This window comes from Urocitellus parryii, chromosome 10, assembly GCF_045843805.1.
Source record: "Urocitellus parryii isolate mUroPar1 chromosome 10, mUroPar1.hap1, whole genome shotgun sequence".
Lineage (NCBI taxonomy): Eukaryota > Metazoa > Chordata > Mammalia > Rodentia > Sciuridae > Urocitellus > Urocitellus parryii.
This window is the reverse complement of record NC_135540.1, coordinates 114,721,604-114,741,042: the sequence shown is the minus strand read 5'-3', so window position 1 is coordinate 114,741,042 and position 19,439 is coordinate 114,721,604. Positions and strand designations below refer to the sequence as shown.

At 38.7% G+C, this 19,439-nt stretch overlaps 1 protein-coding gene across 1 annotated transcript in view; it reads left to right on the top strand.

Moving 5' to 3' along the window:
- Positions 1 to 7,584: 7,584 nt before the first annotated feature.
- The window catches only part of Ube2k (ubiquitin conjugating enzyme E2 K), a 69,445-nt gene continuing 57,590 nt past the window's right edge, over positions 7,585 to 19,439 (top strand). The window contains exon 1 of the mRNA XM_026385687.2: positions 7,585 to 7,848. Coding sequence (XP_026241472.1) covers positions 7,786 to 7,848 — 63 coding nt within the window. The 5' untranslated portion in view covers positions 7,585 to 7,785. The remainder of the gene's footprint in view (positions 7,849 to 19,439) is intronic.

Here is a 19,439-nt window from a genome sequence, read left to right as displayed (position 1 = left end):
GCGTCACTGTGACAAAATGCCTCAGAGGAACAACTTAAAAGGAGGAAAGGTTTATTTTGGCTCACAGTTTCAGAGGTTTCTATTCATGGTCTTTTGGCCCCATCACTATGGACCCGTGGCAAGGCAGAAGATAATGCAGGGAGCATGTGGCAGAGCAGAGTTACTCACCCCACATTGGCCATGTAGAAAAAAGGGGGCACGAGGAAGGCACCAAGAACAAAATATACCTTTCAAGGGCACAACCCCAATGACCTACTTCCTGTAACTAGCTTTCTTCACTTAAAGTTTCCACCACCTCCCAATAGCCTATTAAGTTATAAATCCATAAATGGATTAATTCATTCATGAGATCAGTGCTCTCATGATCGATCCTGTCACTTCTGCAAGGATCCACCTCTGAACAATATTGCATTTGGGATCAAGCCTTCAACATGAGCCTTTGGAGGACATTCCAGATCCAAACTATAATACAAATTAAACAATTTCCAACATTTTGTTTGTTTATTTATCATGGTACCAGGAATGGAATCTAGAGGCACTCTACAACTCAGCTACACTCACAGTAATTCTTATTTGAGACAGGATCTCCCTAAGTTGCCAAGGCTAGTCTTGAACTTGCCATCCTCCTCCCTCAGCTTCCCCAGTTGCTGGGAGTACAGCCATGCACCACCATGCCTAGATCTTCAAATATATTTTAGCCCTACTCTCTTCTCTCCTTCTATAATTCTCAAAATAAGAATGTTAGATCTTTTGTTATAGTCCAACAGAGACTGTTACTTTAAAAAAATCTACTTTCTAGTGCTGGAGATGTAGCTCAGTGGCTGAACACATGCTTATTAGCATGGACAAAGTCCTGAGTTCAATCCCCAGATCAAAAATAAATAAATAAAAAGTCATTTTCTCTGGGAGGCTGGGGTTGTGGCTCAGCGGTAGAGCACTTGCCTCACATATTCGAGGTCATGGGTTTGATCCTCAGCACCACATAAAAATAAATAAATAAAACAAAAAGGTATTGTGTCCAACTACCACTAAAATTTAAAAAAAAATCCATTTTCTCTCAGCTATTCAGATGGGCTAGTTTCTACTTTGTTTTATCTTTAAGTTCACTGATTCTTCTGTTGTCTTCATTCTTATTTTGAGTCCTTTCATTAAGATTTTTATTTTGGTTATTGCATTTTAGAGTTCTAAACTTCCATTTGGTTCACCTTTATATGTTCTATTTCTTTCCAAAGATTTTCTACTTCTTCACTGAGATTTTCTATCTTTTCACTTGTTTCAAGCATATTGATGATTGCTTGTTGGAGTGTTTTTTGATGGCTGCTTTAAAATCCTTTTAAATTGAGGACTGGGGGTTGTAACTCAGTAGTAAAGCACATATACATGCAAGGCTTTGGGTTTAATTCTGAGGCTCCCCTCAAAAAAAATCCTTGTCAAATAATTGTATCATTATTATCATCTTGACATTGACATCTACTAGATATCTTTTTCATATTTGATGGGATCTTCCTGGTTCGGGGTATTTTTTTATTGTTGTTGAAACCTGGGCATTTGGGGTATTTTAAGCCTGTAGATCTAATTTTTTTTTTAAGAGAGAGAGATATTTTAATATTTATTTTTTAGTTTTCAGCGGACACAAGGATCGAACCTGGGCCGCACACATGCTAGGTGGGCATGCTACAGCTTGAGCCACATCCCCAGCCCTGTAGGTCTAATTTCAATCTTGTGTTTTCCCAGTCCCATTCTGATACAACTCTTGTGGGTGAAGGGGATGTTGCCTTATCATTGCTAAGCACAGGTAAAGCTCAGTTTCCTGTTTGTTTATTTGTTGTACTGGGGATTGAACACAGGGATACTCTTAGTTACATCCCCAGATCTTTTCATTTTGAGGCAAGAACTTGCTAAGATGCCAAGGCTATTCTTGAACTTGCAATCTCTGCTCAGCCTCCCAAGTTGCTAGGATTATAGGCACTAAATTGATTTTTTTTTAGATTATCATACAAATAGTTAATTTATTTCATTAATTCATTAGAGATAAAAGCCAGTAAAATATTTTGAGTTCCTTGGGGAAAAAAAAAAGAAAGAAAAAAAGGAACTAAGAATAAATAGCCAGTGGGGAAAAGAATGCTGAAATAAGATTGATAAATTACTTATGAAACTGGTCAGTGGCTCAAAGGCCAATAAATATAAACTTTGGGATCACCTACACTACCAATAGAAAGAAAAAAAAATCATTTTATCCCTATTCATTTCTATGAATTATGCTGGTTATGTGATCAGTAAACACCTGGTCTATAATTAACTATTGGTGGTTTACTTTCTTTTTCTTTTTTTAAAAAAATATTTATTTATTTTTAAAAATATTTATTTATTTTTTTTATCTTTGTTTGTATGTGGTGCTGAGGATCGAACCTGGGCCGCACGCATGCCAAGCGAGCGTGCTACCGCTTGAGCCACATCCCCAGCCCTCTTTTTCTTTTTTTAATAAATATACCAGCTTCTCTTTTTTTTAAAATTTTATTTATTTATTTTTATGTGGTGCTGAGGATCGAACCCAGTACCTCATATCTGCAAGGCAAGCACTCTGCCACTAAGCCATAATCCCAGCCCTCTTTTCTATTTTCTTTTTTTTTAATATTATTTTTAGTTGTAGTTGGACATAATACTTTTATTTTATTTGTTTATTTTTTTTTAATGTGGTGCTGAGGATCAAACCCGGGGCCTTGCATGTGCTAGGCAAGTGCTCTACCGCTGAGCCACAATCAGTCCTTCTTTTTCTTTTTTTTCTAGTGTTAGATATTGAATCTAGGGCTTCATAAGTGCTAGATAAGACCTCTACTAGTGAGGTATACCCCCAGCCCAGAGTTATTCTGATGCCAATGATCTTTTTTTTTTTTCCTTAATTTTTTTGTGGCTCTGGGGATTGAGCCCAGGTCCTTGCTCACACTAGGTAAGCACTCTACTACTGAACTACATAACTACATGCCCCAGCACTTTTTACTGTGTTTGAGACTGGGTTTTGCCAGTCAATCCCCAGTACCACAACCAAAAAAAAAAAAAAAAAAAGGACAGGACAAGAATAAAGAAATTCTTAGGAAAGCAGGCCCTGTGGTGCATGCCTATAATTCCAGTAACTCAGAAGGTCCAGGCAGGAGAACTGCAAGTTTGAGGCCATTCTGGGCAACTTAGCAAGACTGTGTCTCAACATAAAAAATAGAGGGGGCTGGGGAGATAGCTCCAGTGGTAAAGCACCTGCCTAGCATGCATGAGGCCTTGCGTTCAACCCCTATCACCACATAAAAAATATACAACAATAAAAAAATGACATTAAAAAATAAAAATAAAAAATAAAAAGGGCTGGGGATGTAGCTTAGTATTAGAGTGCCCCTGGCTTCAGTCCCCAGTAGCACAAAATAAATACCTAGGTAAATAGGTATAAAATAGTAAATAGATACAAAAAAATAAAAATACTTGGGATGAGGTGTTCTAAGGAAGTCCAGTGAAAGGCAAGCACTCTTTCTCTAAGAAAGTCTTAGAGAAGTAGCTGAGTGATGAGTGCCTGCTTAACATGCATGAAGTTTAATCTTCATCATGCATGCATGCACACACACACAGTGTGTGTGTGTGTGTGTGTGTGTAAAAGTCAGAAAGCCTTGTTTTAATATAAATATAAATCTAATCATTTAGCATGAGTAATGAGGTTTTGTTTTTGTAGTGGTAGGATAGCATCTAGGGCCTCACATATGCTAGGCAAGAGTTGTTCAAATTAAGCTACAACCTCAGCCCCGGTTTTTGTTTTTAAAAATAATATTCTTGGTGGGGCTGGGGCTGTAGCCCAGTGGTAAAGCATTTGCCTCACATGTGTGAGGCACTAAGTTGGATCCTCAGCACAGCAAAAATAAATAAATAAATAAATAAAATAAAGATACTATGTGTTCATCTACAACTCAATAAATATTAAAAAAATAATATTCTTAGTAAGCAATAAGTCTGTGAAGTCTACTTACAGTCTAGATACAATTTTTTTGGAAAGGCGGGGGTACTAGGGATTGAACTCTAGGGCACTTAACCACTGAGCCACATCCCCAGCCCTAATTTTTATTTTATTTAGAGACAGGGTCTCACTGACTTGCTTAGCACCTTGCTAACTTTCTGAGGCTGGCTTTAAACTCACAGTTCTCCTGCCTCAGCCTCCCAAGCTGCTAGGTACATTTGATGCTCTAATTCGTATTGCTTTTGTTTACTTTTTAGTTGGGAAATATGAGAATGTCTTCTCCTTAATTAAAAAATGTAAAATCGTGGAATATTAAATTACCACAAGTTTATTCTATTTTTCTTTAAAATTAACCTTTTCCTAATGTTAACTTAATAAAATATTATGCTAATAGGTAAAGACATGTAAAAATGCATTTTTTTATGTGCTGGGAATTGAACCCAGGGGTTTGTACATGCTAAGTGCACACCTCACTACTGAGGTACACCCAGAGCCCCATATCATTGTTAATACACCGAAAGGAAAAGAAAATGTATTTGTTGTTGTTGTTTTGATACTATGGATTGAACTTAGGGGTACTTTACCACTGAGTTATAACCCCAGTACTTTTAAGACAGGGTCCTGCTAAATTGCTCAGGCTGGCCTCAACCTTGCCATCCTCCTGCCTCAGCCTCTTGAGTAGCTGGCATAACAGGCACATACCACCACTCCCAGCTAAAATGTATTTGCAAAAATATTGTTTCATATCAGTTAAAATGAGATTGTTATTTTCTGGAAGGATTATATAATGAATTCTTAGAAGTGGAACTGCAGAGTTAATGTTTATGTGCATTTTAAAAATTACCAAACCTGCTGGGCCTGGTGGCATGTGTCTATAATCCCAGCAACTCACGTGCCTGAGACAGGAGGATCACAAATTCAAGGCAAGCATCAGTAATTTAGAGAGGCCTAAGAAATTCAGTGAGACCCTGTCTCAAAAATGATTGGGGGGCTGTGGATGGATGTAGCTCAGCTGGTAGAGTGCTTATCTCAAGGCGCTGGGTTCAATCCCCAGCACCTCAAAAAAAAAAAAAAAAAGGATGGGGATGTAGCTCAGTGGTAAAGCACCTCTGAGTTCAATCCCCAGTACCTCCCCAAATAAAAATTACCAAACCTATTAGGGCATATAGCTCAGTGATGGAATCCCTGCTTAGTATGCAAGAGGCCCTGGGTTCAATTCTCAGCATTGAAAAAAACAATTACTGGGCTGGGGATGTGGCTCAAGTGGTAGTGCGCTGGCCTGGCATGCGTGCGGCCCGGGTTCCATCCTCAGCACCACATACCAACAAAGATGTTGTGTCCACCGAGAACTAAAAAATAAATATTAAAAATTCTCTCTCTCCCCTCTCTCACTCTCTCTTAAAAAAAAAAAAAAACAATTACTAACTCCCCCCCACACACACGTCCTGCCAAAAGAAATTATCAGATTTCTCACTGGCCCCTTGTGATTTGAGTATTCCAAGTTTCTTTAGAATTCCACGATTAGGACTGGGGACTGAATGAGAGTGGTAGGTGTAAAGTATTTTAAAAGAGTTTACACACCTCAAAATAATATAGTTTAAATATACCGGCACAAATACATATAGCATTGCTTGATTTACATTATGGCAATAATTCATTGTACCATTATCTATGTAGAATATACAGTTGACTCCTCTTAGGACCACTAGGGGGCTCTGCTATAAGGGTTTTATCATTTATGTCTACCCATTTGGGGACCTGTTTTGAGTTGATGCTTTAAAATTCTGAGGTTTTAAAACTTAAATAGATTTTCAAATCCAGCTTCCTTATTTCACAGATGAGGAAACCAACCAAAACTGGCCAAGAGAGATGATATGGGAGGGAACTGGAATAAAATAGTCCTTTTTTTTTTTTTTTTTGTACCAGGAACTGAACTCAGAGGAGCTCAAACACCAAGTCACATTCCCAGCCTTTTTATTTTTCATTCTGAGGCAGATGCAGAGGCTCACTAGGTTGCTTAGAGCCTTGTTAAGTTGCTGAGGTTGGCTTCAAACTTGCTATCCTCCTGTCTCAGCCTTGAGAGCCACTGGGATTTCAGGTGTGCACCACCTCACCTGGTAGTTTTAGTTACTTTTGCAAGATCAAGTATATGTGATATTTTTATAAGATACTTTACTGATTGGCTATGTATAGGAAGTGCACAAAGTAGTCACTTCTAAAATAACCTTTATTACTCACTCCAAAATGTATTATTCAACACCAAAACCATGTTACTTTTTAAAATTTTCTAGAAGATGGACACAATCACTTTATTTTTCTCGTGGTGCTGAGAATCCAACCCCCCCAGTGCCTACCACTGAGTCACAACCCCCCCCACTCTTGTGTTACTTTCTGTAAACCCAAGCAACCACTTTCAAACTTATTTTCCATTGAGAATATTCTACTCTTTATTTATTTATTTGTTTTAAACATTTTCTAGCGCATTTAGCAAGCGCTCTACCACTGAGCCACAACCCTGGCCTTATCTACTCTTTTATTTTTGGTTGTTGATGGACCTTTATTTTATTCATCTATTTATATGTAGTGCTGATAATTGAACCCAGTGCCTCACAAATGAGAGGCCAGCGCTCCACCACTGAGCCACAACCCCAGAGTACTTTATTCTTTATTCACTTATTCATTCAATATTTGTTGAGTGCCTGCTGGCGCCAAACACCTTTGTAGGGCCTCGGCTTCAGAAGTAAATCTTCTCCCTCCCGCAACCCATCCCCCAAGGAGCTTCCATTTCTCCAATTTTCTCTTCTATACAAAAGTTCACATGAGTTAATTCAGCGGTTCTCAGTGTGGTCCTTGAATGAGCGGCAGCTGGGAGCTTGTTAAATGTAAATTCTTAGGCCCACCCTAGGGATGAGACCTTGCAATTCGCTTTTTGACGAATTAAAAATCTTTAGGGATTCTGATGCACACTCAAGTTTAAAAACCAAGGTTTTAGTTCCACAGCTCGGTATTAATATCCAAATTGGTCAAAGATGAACATCTGGCTCCTGAACCCATCTCGGGCCTCTCCGTGGAATACCTGTCTCATACACCGAAGGGAACCAAAAATAACCATTCTTAATAATTAGTAGTCCTTGAGATGATCGAATAATAATGGCATTACAGTGGTTCCAGAACAAAAGCGATCGCAGTGGATTTTCTGGAGCTATACCAACCGACAATGGGCCGGACCGAGTTCTGGAACAGTGTTTTCCTATGCTAGACAGCGAGGCACGTCCAGCCTGTGGTCGTGGGTCTGAGTCAGGGCGGCGCGCAGGTCGGGCTGGAGCTCGCGGTCAGAAGTCCGGGGCTGGAGCCCGGATCTTATCACAAGGGTAGAAAGAGGGGCAGAGGCGCCGGAGAGCTCCCGGGAGGCCGCGCGGGGCTGGCCAGCCAGCTAGCCGCACCCTCCCGGCCCCAGACGCCGGCAGGGCGGAGCCACGCGGCCGGAGCTCCGGCTCAGACGCGCGGCGCAGCGCGGGATCGCGGCGGAGGCGTATGGGGCTACAACGGGAGCGGCTGCGCCGCCCGGCCGGGTCAACGTCGTGCGCATGCGCGGACCCGGCGCCATTTTGGTGGCCGGGAGCGGAGGTGATTCCACACTGAGGAGAGCGCGGCGGCAGGGGCGGCAGTGGCAGCGTTCGTGTGCTCGGGTCTGAATCACCGAGGGAGGAGGCGGTGGAGGAAGAGGTGGCAGCGGTGGCGGTGGTCGTAGCTGTGGCGGAGGAGGCGGGTACGAATCAGCTGCGGGCGGAGACATGGCCAACATCGCGGTGCAGCGAATCAAGCGGGAGTTCAAGGAGGTGCTGAAGAGCGAGGAGGTCAGAAATGAACTCCCGGACATCCCCCATCTCAGCCCAGGGCGGGAGGGCCCTCTCAGCGGCGACCCAGACATCCCCGGTATCCCCCGGGCGGCTCCCTGCGGCCGCCCTTCTGCCTGTGGGGAAGCAGCAGTCTCCCCCTCCTCCTCCAGCTGCCCTCCCTCCCCGGGCCCTGGGATAGACGGTCTCGCGGGCGGGTGTCCGGGAGGAGCACGGTTTGGGGGGCAGGCGGGGAGGGGAGCACTCCTCGGCGGGATGTGAGCTCTAGAGAGAGACCCGAGGCGGTGGCAACAGCTGGAAGTGTGGATGTGGGGTGGGGAGGGAGCAGGCCAAGCCTGAGAAAACCCGGGAAGTGGGTTGGGGGAAGGGGAGAGGTGGTAACTGGATCCAGGGAGCAGCGCAGCCCTGAGGCCCACACTTTTAAGGGTATTCTGGGTTATTGCCTGTCAGCCCTTTACTGTCCTTAGGGAAGAAGCGACGAGAGTCCTTAAGTATTGATGAAAGAAGGACATTCAGAGATACTCCCTCATAGCTGGGTGTTGGGAAACAAGGGGAGGCATAATGGAATAGTATCTTTTTGGGAGGGGGGAACAAGGGAATTTTTACTGGAGATATAGGAAATTAATTCCAAATTAGATCATTATCTCTTTTCCACTTACCCCTATTGCTAGGCAGCTTTTTTGCTATCTAAAGCTTTTTGACTGGTTTGGTGTATTAAATATTTTTAGGTAGGAAAAGATGATGGGGTGTATGAGCAGCATATTTCAAAATATTGTTTACAAGTCATAGGTCAGAGTCTCTCCTAAGACAATACCTCTGTGACTCTTCTGCCGTGAAACTTCATTATGATGTCCCTCATAGTTAGCTGATTGTTACTTTTCAAAAAATAGGCAAATAAAAAAACAAGGGATTTTACCAGATAAATACATGGTTTTATTTCATTAAGTGAGTTTATTTTGGCATAAAAGATCATAGCACAACATAATATATATTAAAATTGTCTTCTCCACTTTTGAGTCCTGAAGCATTTTTACACATTATGCTGGCCATCTTTTTTTATATAAAGTATTCAAAATGGACTAGTAATATGAATCAAAACTATGCAATTATTAGTAGAGATTTTCATACCAAGATTAATGAGAATGCCAGGTGTTTTTCTGATTGTTATTGAATTTAACAACAACAACAAATCCTGCAAATGATTTTTTTTTAAGATTCACATTTTTTTTTTTCAAGATTATTGCTATTTGTTTTTTCTCTTATGGCATGTATTTTGATAATGTCAGCAATGATTTGTGAAATTCAACATTCTAAGTATGTGGTAATAGTAAGTCTGATCTACAGTGATCATGTACTTTTCCAAGTATACACATAAGAAAATGATTAAAAATAAAATGACATTTAAGTAGACCTATTTAATATGGTAGTATATGCAGTGTGATTAGTTTTACAGAGCATGTGTATGAACTTTGACCTCTGTATTTGCTCATTTGCCAAAACTGAATGGAAGGATGACTTTGTATTTTTGTGGTACAATGCAGAAATGGTCATAAATGATTATACTAATAAACATTGTAACAGATATTTTACTTTTTTAATAAGAAAATGTATTCTTATAGTTTACATATTTCTAATGAAAGATTGCAGCTAATATTGTCAACAGCCTCAAATATTCTTCTGTAGTAAGGTTGCACAGTTCTGAAACTTACAGATTTATAATGCTTTTTAGAAATGATAAATTACTATTCTGGTAATCCCTGTGGTCTCTGCTTTATGTGAGGTGACTTTTCACCATGATATCTTAGTACTTGAGTTGAAGATTACCAGAAATTCTTATATTGTTATGGTAGTATATATTATTATTATACTAGTACTATTCTTTAAGAACCACAGTGTATCAGAAAAATGAAAGAAAAACAAATAGACTTTTTTTTTTTTTTTTTTTTAAGAACACTACTTGTGTAAATCTGGAAGGAAACTTCTTCCAGGAAGTTGCAAAGAACATTTAGGAAAGGATCAGATAATTTAATCTTGGAATAAATATAACCAATAAATAGCCTTATTTTATTTTTTCATGGATATTTTAGTGGGCCCAGTTTTATAAGTAGATTATATTGAATAGTCTCAACTCAATGAAGTCCATATATATTTTCTTTGTGTAAAGGTAATATTTTGAGTGGCTGATCAAATAGATATTTAACCATATCACCTGATATAACTCTTTAGTTTACTAAAGTTTAATTCATGTGCGTGTGTTTACTAAGAGTAAATTGATTTGAGATTTTTATTTTTATTTTTTTTGGCCTTTTTGTGCCTTTGTCAATTAGGTGATGTTTCATGAACCTAAGAGGTTATAAATGCTGGGCATGATGGCACATGTCTGTAATTCCAGTGGTTCATGATATTTAGGCAGGAGGATTGCAATTCAGAGCCAGCCTCAGCAAGTTAGTGGGGCCCTAATCAACTTAGCAAGACCCCCGTCTCAAAAAAAAAGAATAAATAAAGGCTGGGAATGTGGTGCAGTGGTTAAGTGCCTCTGGTTTCAATTCCTAGTCCAAAAAAATAAATAAATTAAATATAGCCTCCAAGATTGATCAGATTATGTTATATGTATATATAAAAGTAGCATAATGAATCCCACTACTATGTATAATTATAATGTAAAAAGCAAGGTGCAGAAAAGAATGGAAGAAGTTACCATTTATGTCAAAAGGGGGAAAATGTATATTTTCCATTAAAAGTCAAAAGATTCATAAGAAACTGATAAAATTGGTAGCTTCTGTTTAAGGGAATAGGGTATTTGTTTACAGGGCGTAGACCTCTTTTGAATTTTGAATCATGTGAATGTTATTTACTCAAAATAAATGAAAGTACCATCTAGCTCTCTTTTTTGTAAGGTAGTATTTAGAAATTCATCTTTTATCTGTCAGATTTTTATTTTTAAATATGACTCTGAGGGACTGGGGTTGTGGCTTATTGGTAGAGCACATGCCTAGTGCATGTGAGGCGCTGGATTGGATCCTCAGCACCACATATGAATAAATAAATAAAAAATAAAGGTATTGTGTCCACCTACAACTAAAAAAAAATTACTCTTAATTTTAAGTTATGGTCCAAAGTTGCTGCAATGGAAAATTGATTTTTAAAGTGTATTTTACAGTTTTATGAGTTGTTACATAGGTGAATTCTTTCTTTCTTTTTTTTTTTTTTTTTTTTTTTTAAATAGTACCAGGGATTGAACGCACGGGTGCTTAATCACCAAGCCACATCCTCAATCCTTTTTTATATTCTATTAGAGACAGGGTCTTGATGAGTTGCTGAGGCTGAGTTGAACTCATGATCTTCCTGCCTCAGCCTCCTGAGTCACAGGGATTATAGGTGTGCAGTACTGTGCCCGGTGCCAATTTTTTTTTCCCCCCATCATGGGTCTGGGGATTGAACCCAGGTCTTAGTATATGCTAGGCATCTCTACCACTGAATTATATCCCCAGCCCTTTTAATTTTATCTATGTATCTATGTATGTATTTTAATATATAATACTAAGTATATAATATTTAAATTATATGCATATATATTTTATACGTTATGTGTGTATATGTATACACACACATATTTTGGTATTGGGGATTGAACCTACAAGTGCTTTACCACAGAGCCACATCCCCATCCCTTCTTATTTTTTATTTTGAGACAGTATTTCACTATGTTGCTTATAGCTGTTCTTAATTGCCAAAGCTGACCTTGAACTTGCAGTATTCCTGCCTCAGCTCCCAGGTCACTGGGATTTCTGGTGTATTCACTGTGCTTGGTTTGGTTTTTGTTTTTATTTTTATTTATTTATTTATTTTTTGGTTTGGGGATTGAACTTCACTTCACCACTGAGCTGCATCTCTAGTCCTTTTTAGTTTTTATTTTGAGACAGGACCTCACTAAGTTGCTTGGACTGACCTTGAATTAACAATTTTCCTGCCTCAACCTCCCTAGTAGTTGGGATTACAGACATATGCCACCACACCCAGCTATTGCTAATTGCTAAGTACAGGTCTTTGAATTAGGTTTCTTGTTTCTTAGATAGATGGTTGAGAATCAGATAATTTAAATTATTTGCACACATACAGCTTTTAAATTTGGATCTAGGTCTGTTTGTGTTTATATTGTTCCACACTGTCAGGACTTGCAAGGATAGGCATACTTTTAATTATTTAAAAATAATTTAGCCTGGTTTGAATTACTGGTTAAATGATTGAAATATAACCTAATTTAATGTCAGTTTAAATTTATTGAAATAAGTTGTAACTGTAATTTAAAGGTTAACTTACATTTCATAGTACAGAATATTTGATCATTTGAGACTCATTGAAGTAACATGCCCTTAGATCAGTGTACATACATTTTTTTTTATTATGCAATATGATACCTGTAGTTTTTTCATATTGTAGATGTACTTTGCTAATATTTTGTAGTTTTCTCATAGGGAATGTTTAAACAAATTGTTTTCCTAAAAATTTCTTGAGTTTTTTTTTTTTCCTTCAACATTTAAGTAGTTTCTTAAAAATCATTTTAAATTTAGATTATATAGAAGCAGTTGCAAGTCTACAAGAAAGTCTTTTGGTTTCTTAACTTTGGCACTATTGACATTTTAGGAAGATTATTATTATTGGTGAATTGCTTACCCCTTTACATTAACAACTTATAGGATGTATAGCATCATCTCTGACTTTTTTTTTTTTTTGTACTGTGGTTTGAACTCAAGGGTGCTTACCTCTGAGCCACATTCCTAGCCCTTTTCATTTTGAGAGAGGGTCTTGCTCAGTTGCTGAGGCTGGCTTTGAACTTAGGATCTTCCTGCCTCATCAGCATCCTGAGCTTCTGGAATTACAGGTATGTAACACCACACAAGGCTAGTTTAGAAGAACATGTAAGACAGTTAATGTATGTAAGATATGCATTGTATTGTCTGTCTAAAGGATGGACAAGGTATAAAAAAATATGGCTTTGAATATTTTGTTTTTGTTTTCAGAAGTTTAAGCTTACCATATAGTTGTAGCTGGACACAATACCTTTATTTATTTATTTTTATGTGGTGCTGAGGATGGAACCCAGCATCTCCCACGTTCTAGGCATGCACTCTACCACTGAGCCACAACCCCAGTCCATGCTTATCCTTTTTACTGTTTTTCTTTTAAACATTTTTTCTTTTGGTGTGGTGTTGAAGATTGAACCCAGGACCTTTGCACATGCTAGGCAAGTGCTCTACTAGTGAGCTACGTCTCCAAGCCCTTCCTTTGATATAAAGGAAAGAAGATAAAGTTATATGCAAAATATGGTGTAATGAGAGTTTTGAACACTTTTCTTGAGTAGAAATTATTTTTTCTTTTAGCATTTATATAAGTTATATTTCTTTGTAACTTAAATAGTGTACCTTAAGGTTAGCTTATAGATTGTGTTAAAAACATCAAATCCTGTGGAAGTAATACTTTTAGACTATATTTCATATTTTGCTTTACCATTAAAAAGTGGGGCTTGGGGGCTGTAGTTCAGTGGGTAGAGCACCTTCTTAGTGTGTACAAGGCCCTGAGTTCTATCCCCAGCAACTGGCAAAAAAAAAAAAAACCAACTAGGTGCTGCGAATGCATGGTTTGGGAATTCTGTGGATATATGTTCTTTTTTTTTTTTTTTAAGAGAGAGAGAGAGAATTTATTAATATTTATTTTTTAGTTCTCGGCGGACACAACATCTTTGTATGCGGTGCTGAGGATCGAACCCGGGCCGCACGCATGCCAGGCGAGCACGCTACCGCTTGAGCCATATCCCCAGCCCTCGGATATATGTTCTTGAACTGATTTTTTTTTTTTTTTTTGTACCAGGAATTGAACCCAGGGGCATTTAACACTGAGCAACATCCCCAGACTCTCCCCACTTCTTCTTTTTTTTTTTTTTCCTCATATCAGGGATTGAACTCAGGGGCACTTGGCCACTGAGCCACATTCCCAGCCCTATTTTGTTGCTTAGCACTTTGCCATTGCTTTAGGCTGGCTTTGAACTTGAGATCCTCCTATCTCAGCCTCCAGAGCTGCTGGAATTACAGGTGTGAGCCACTGCGTCCCGCTTGTATTTTATTTAGAGACAGGGTCTCAATTGAGTTGCTTAGTGCCTTGCTTTTGCTGAGGCTGGCTTTGAACTCAAGATCCTCTTGCCTCAGCCTCCCTACCCACTGAGATTTCAGGGGTGCGCCACTGTGCCCTATTTGAGTTAAGTTCTAAAGGGAAGTTAAGACTGGCCTCACATTTCAGGAAACAGTTTCAAAGGAATTATAGGAGTACAGGAATGATCTGTAGGTACCTGAATCAAAATTAGTGAGCAGAGGGATTATAAGATTTGTCTAGAAATACATTTATGCATTTAGAAAGGTTGCACAGCTCTTATATACTCAAACATAGTTGTGCAATTACATCATGTTATTTTTGGAGAAAAACTGCCCTTTTTCATGTCAAAGTAAAAGATACATACAGTAGAGTTTCTAGTATCCAAATCAAGAAACAGAATGTTACCAGCCCCATAAGGCTTTTCCTACACAGTTATTTTCTTGATTTCTAACATCACAGATTAGTTTTCAGTATGTTTGAATAAAAACACAGATATGAGTATATATTATGTGACTTTTGTTTTTGAAAGTTTTCAAAAGATGCCTTTCAGTATCTTGTTTAATAATGGCTGGGTGTTATACATGCTTTTAGTCCCAGCCATTGGGGAGGCTAAGGCAGGAGGATCAAAAGTTTGAGGCCAGCTTGGGCAACTTGGTGAGAACCTGTCTAAATAAAAAGGGCTCCAGCACTCCTGGCCTCAGTACTCAAAAAGATAAATAAATAAAAATACAGTAAGTGTCATAGAAAAAGGCCAAAATATATTGAATTTTAGCGCCAAATTTTTGGGCCAAATTCTTTCTTTATAAGATAGGAATCCAAAGCCCAAAGGTTGGTTGTTGCTTAGCAACATAGAACTGTTAATGATGAACCCAGGGTTTTTGTATACCAATTTACTCCAGATGTAATAAAGAGATGTTTTGTGGAACTATCCTTTGTATAAATAGTACCATAAAAGCTGAATGTTAATAAGACTTCATATGAAAGAGGGTGACAGCCTGGGGATGTAGCTCAGTGGAAGAGTACTTGCCTGGCATGCTTGAGGGTCCTGGGTTTGATCCCCAGCACCAAAAAAGATAAAAAAGAAAGAAGATGACAAATGAATATTGAGTATTTAAATGTGTCCTTTTTTTCTTCTCTCTCAAAACAAGAACTTCAGCTTGCCAAGAGGCAGAGATATTTAGTTTCTGAAATATAGTAAATTTAGTGATTTAGAGTGCATTTTTCTAGATTTTAATTCTAGCCTTTTTCTACCTGAGTACTGATTCTTTTTTTTTTTTTTTTTTTTTTTTTGGTACTGGGTTTTGACCCAGGGGCACTTAAGCACTGAGCCACATATCCAGTCCTTCTTATATTTCACTTAGAGACAGGGTCTCACTAAGTTGCTTAGTATCTCACTAAATTGCTGAGGGTGGCTTTGAATTTGAGATCCTCCTGCCTCAGCCTCCTGAGCTTCTGGGATCACAGGCATGTGCCACCATTGCCTGATATGAGTACTGACTTTTTTTTTTTTAAATACTTTTTTTAGTTGTAGATGGAACACAATACCTTTACTTTGTTTATTTAATTTGTGTGGTGTGGTGCTGGGGATTGAACTCAGAGCCTCATGGATGCTAGGCTGTACCACTGAGCCACAACCCCAGCCCAAGTACTGACTTTTTTTTTTTTTTTTTTGATAGAGAATTTTAACATTTTTATTTATTTATTTATTTTTTTAGTTTTTGGCGGACACAACATCTTTGTTTGTATGTGGTGCTGAGGATCAAATGCCAGGCGAGCATGCCAGGCGAGCGCCCTCGCTACCGCTTGAGCCACATCCCCAGCCCCCAAGTACTGACTCTTATGTCTCAATATTTTATCTAATGAATCTATGAAACCAGGTGAGGGTGGTTCGCACATTTTGTAATCTAAGTAACTCTGGAGGCTGAGGCAAGAGGATAGCAAGTTCAAGGCCAACCTCAGCAAGGACTTAGAGAGACCCTATCTCAAAATGTAAATAAGAAAACTGGGATGTGGCTCAGTGGTTAACTGACACTGAATTTATTTCCCAGTACTTAAGGAAAAAGAAAGAACACGTGGGAAGTGTAAATGTATATAGTGCTTAGAGAACAATGTTTGGGATATATTAAATTTATATAGTGAATGGATAGCTGTTAGATGTGAAATTTAGCTGTTTTCATATTCTGCAGCTTATTGTTCTGGATTATGAATGTTACTTACCTTCAGTGGTTTAGTGATTGCTAAATGTGAATATGACTCAAGAAAAGATTCAGGATTAGGGCTAGAATACTTTTTTTTTTTTAAAGATGTTGATAGACTTTTATTTTATTGATTTATTTATATGTGCTGCTAAAACTTGAACCCAGTGCTTCACACATGCTAGGCAAGTGCTCTACCACTGATCCCCGCCTCAGGGCTAGAATACTTAAAAAAATTTTTTTTTCAGTGGTACTGGGGAAAGGAACCCAGGGGCACTTTAGTGCTCTAGACCTTTTAATTTTATTTGTTTATTTTTGGGTATCAGGGGATTGAGCCCAGGGACACTTAAGCACTGAGCCACATCCCCAGCCCTTTTAATTTTTATTTTGAAACAGGGTCTTGCCAAGTTGCTTAGGTTCTCACTTCATTGCTGAGGAGGTCTTTGAGCTGTTGCAATTACAGGGTGTCATTGAGCCCAGCCCTTTTTAATTTGAGACAGGGGCTCCCTAAAGTTTCTGAGGCTGGCCTGAAACTTGTCCTTCTGCCTCAGCCTTCCCAGTTGCTAGGATTATAGGCATGTACCACCATGCCTGGCTAGGGCCAGAATATTTCTGATAGTATTTCTTGGTCTTCTGTGTGCAAAAACCCATGGGGCTGGTGGCCAAAGGGAATACAAAGGGATATATGTGGGTCTTGTCAGGGTGTTAAATTGAAAAAAAGTTTGTGTGAAAATGTTACCTTTATAAAAGAAAAGTTTATTTGGGAGGCTTTCAATAGAGTTTTGGCTTTCTTTCTGGAACTGGACCAAGGAGTCTAGATTGTAATCCTATGGTATGTAATTCTGGATCCTGAGGGTAAGGGATTTCAAAATTGGGTTTTGGGTTGGGTGTATGTGGCACATACCTGTATGCAATAGCTGCTCTGAAGGCTGAGGCCAGCCTTGGCAATTTAGTGAGACCCTGACTCTAACAAAGAGGAGAGACTGGGGGTTGTATAGCTCCAGTGATAAAGTGCCCCTGGGTTCAATCCCTGGTACCACCACCACCACCAAAAAGAAAAGAAAAAGGATCTTATAAACCAGAACACAGCTGGTCACATCCATTTGACATCCCTATTGTTGTGTAATTGTGATTCTCAAAAGGTGGGAGAACTTCATTTTATTCAAAATCTTTTGGGGGGCCTGTGGATATAGTTCAGTGATACTTAGGAGGCCCTGGGTTTGATCCCCAGTAGTTTGCTTTTAAAAAAAAAATCTCTTTTCCTTTTTCCTCTCCTAGGTTCTTTGCTTTTACTACAAATTTAAAATATCTATATAATTAAATATCTACTTGAACCTTTTTTTATTTATATACAGCTTTATGAGATTTATGTTATTCTTGTTTCATAGACCAGAAAGTTTCAGCCCTGAAACAATTAAGTAACTTTCCTTTTTTTTAAAATATTTTTTAGTTGTTGATGTACCTTTATTTTGTTTATTTATATGTGGTGCTGAGTATTGAACCCTGTACCTCACACATGCTAGGCAAGTGCTCTACCAGTGAGCCACACACAACCCAAACTCTAGTAACTTTACCTTTTGAAACCTAGCAATCCACTAGTATGAGAACTTGTTGGTGGCAAAGGATTTTGAAATTAGGTCTTTCCTTTCAGACATTGCTGGTATTGTAAAAAGAGTAACTTATACTCAATATGTGTTTCTTGCTTTTTGAGGCAAGGATGGTACTGGGGATTGAAGCCAGGAGTGCTTTACCAACAGAGCTACATTACAGCCCTTTTTATTTTTTATTTTGAGAAAAGCTGTCGTTAGTTGCTAAGGGTCTTACTAAATTACTGAAGCTGGTCTCACTTGTCATCTTCTGTTTTAGCCTCCCGAGTTGTTGGTATTACAGGCATGCACCACATATTTATGTTTTTAGTGTCTTTGATTTTTGAAAGTCTAAAAAACTTTTTGTAATTATAATATACATCTGTAACTTTTCCTCAGCATTTAAAAAAAATTGTGATTTCCTATTGTTCTAGTTCTTTATTTATATATATCAGTTCTGGGAATTGAACCCAGGGGTTCTTTACCATGATCCCTCCCCTCCACATCCTTTTGAGACAGTCTTGCTGTTTCTGAGGCTTGCCTTGAACTTGTAAACCTGCTGCCTCAGCCTTGTGAGTTGGGATTATTTGTGCCACTGTCAGACTTTATTAAAGTACTTATTTTATTATTGGTAATTTTATTTATTTATTTACTTCTGCTCCTGATAGACTGTCGTTAAGCTCCTTGAGAACTTTTATTTATTTTTTTTCTTTTCAGCAAGTTGCCTACTAGTATTAGTAGGCGTGGTGATATCTTAAAGGATACTTGCCCCAAATCTTCAATGGGTATTCAACCGCAGCCCGCCCCAGTACTGTGGATTGAACGCAGGGGCACTCTATTACTGAGCTACATCCTCAGCCCTCCCCCCCCCCTTTTTTTTTTGAGACAGGGTCTCACAGAGTGGCTGAGGATGACCTTGAATTTTGCAATCTTTGTCCCATTCCCTCGAGTAGCATTACGGTGTGGGTCGCTGTTCCCCAACTTTTAGGTATCAAAATTTTTGGAGCTGCTGGGGAAAGAGGGTTTTTTTTTGTTTTGTTTGGTACTGGGGATTGAACTTTGAACTCAGGGGCACTGGACCACTGAGATACATCCCCAGCCCTATTTTGTATTTTATTTAGAGACAGGGTCTCACTGAGTTGCTTAGCGCTCCACATTGCTGAGGTTGGCTTTGAACTTGCAATTCTCCTGCCTCAGCCTCTGGAGTCGCTGGGGTTACAGGCATGCACCATTGCACCCGGCAGGAAAGAGATCTTTTTGTAAGTTTAGCATAGGCTTTTCTTTTTTTTTTTTTTAAACCTTTATTGTTTATTTAGTTTTTTTTTTTTTTTTTAATGTAGTACTGGGGAACAAACCTAGTGCCTTATGCGTGCTAGGTAAGCGTTCTAGCACTGAACCACAACCCCAGCCCCGTTACTGCAAGTCTTTTTGTAATCTTTGCTCTGGGTGATTTTCTTTTAGACTTCTTTGTTTCAAATGAACTATTCTATTTGGAATTGTCATAATTGTGAGTTGTCTAATGTTATTGCTTTTCAGCTGCTGATAAAACATTTTGTGCTTCCTTTCTTGCTGTATAGTTCCTTAGTTTTGTAAAGATGTGCCCAGTTAATGCATCAATCTATTAGAGCTATTTCCAATTTCTTTCCTTTCTTTTTTAAATTTT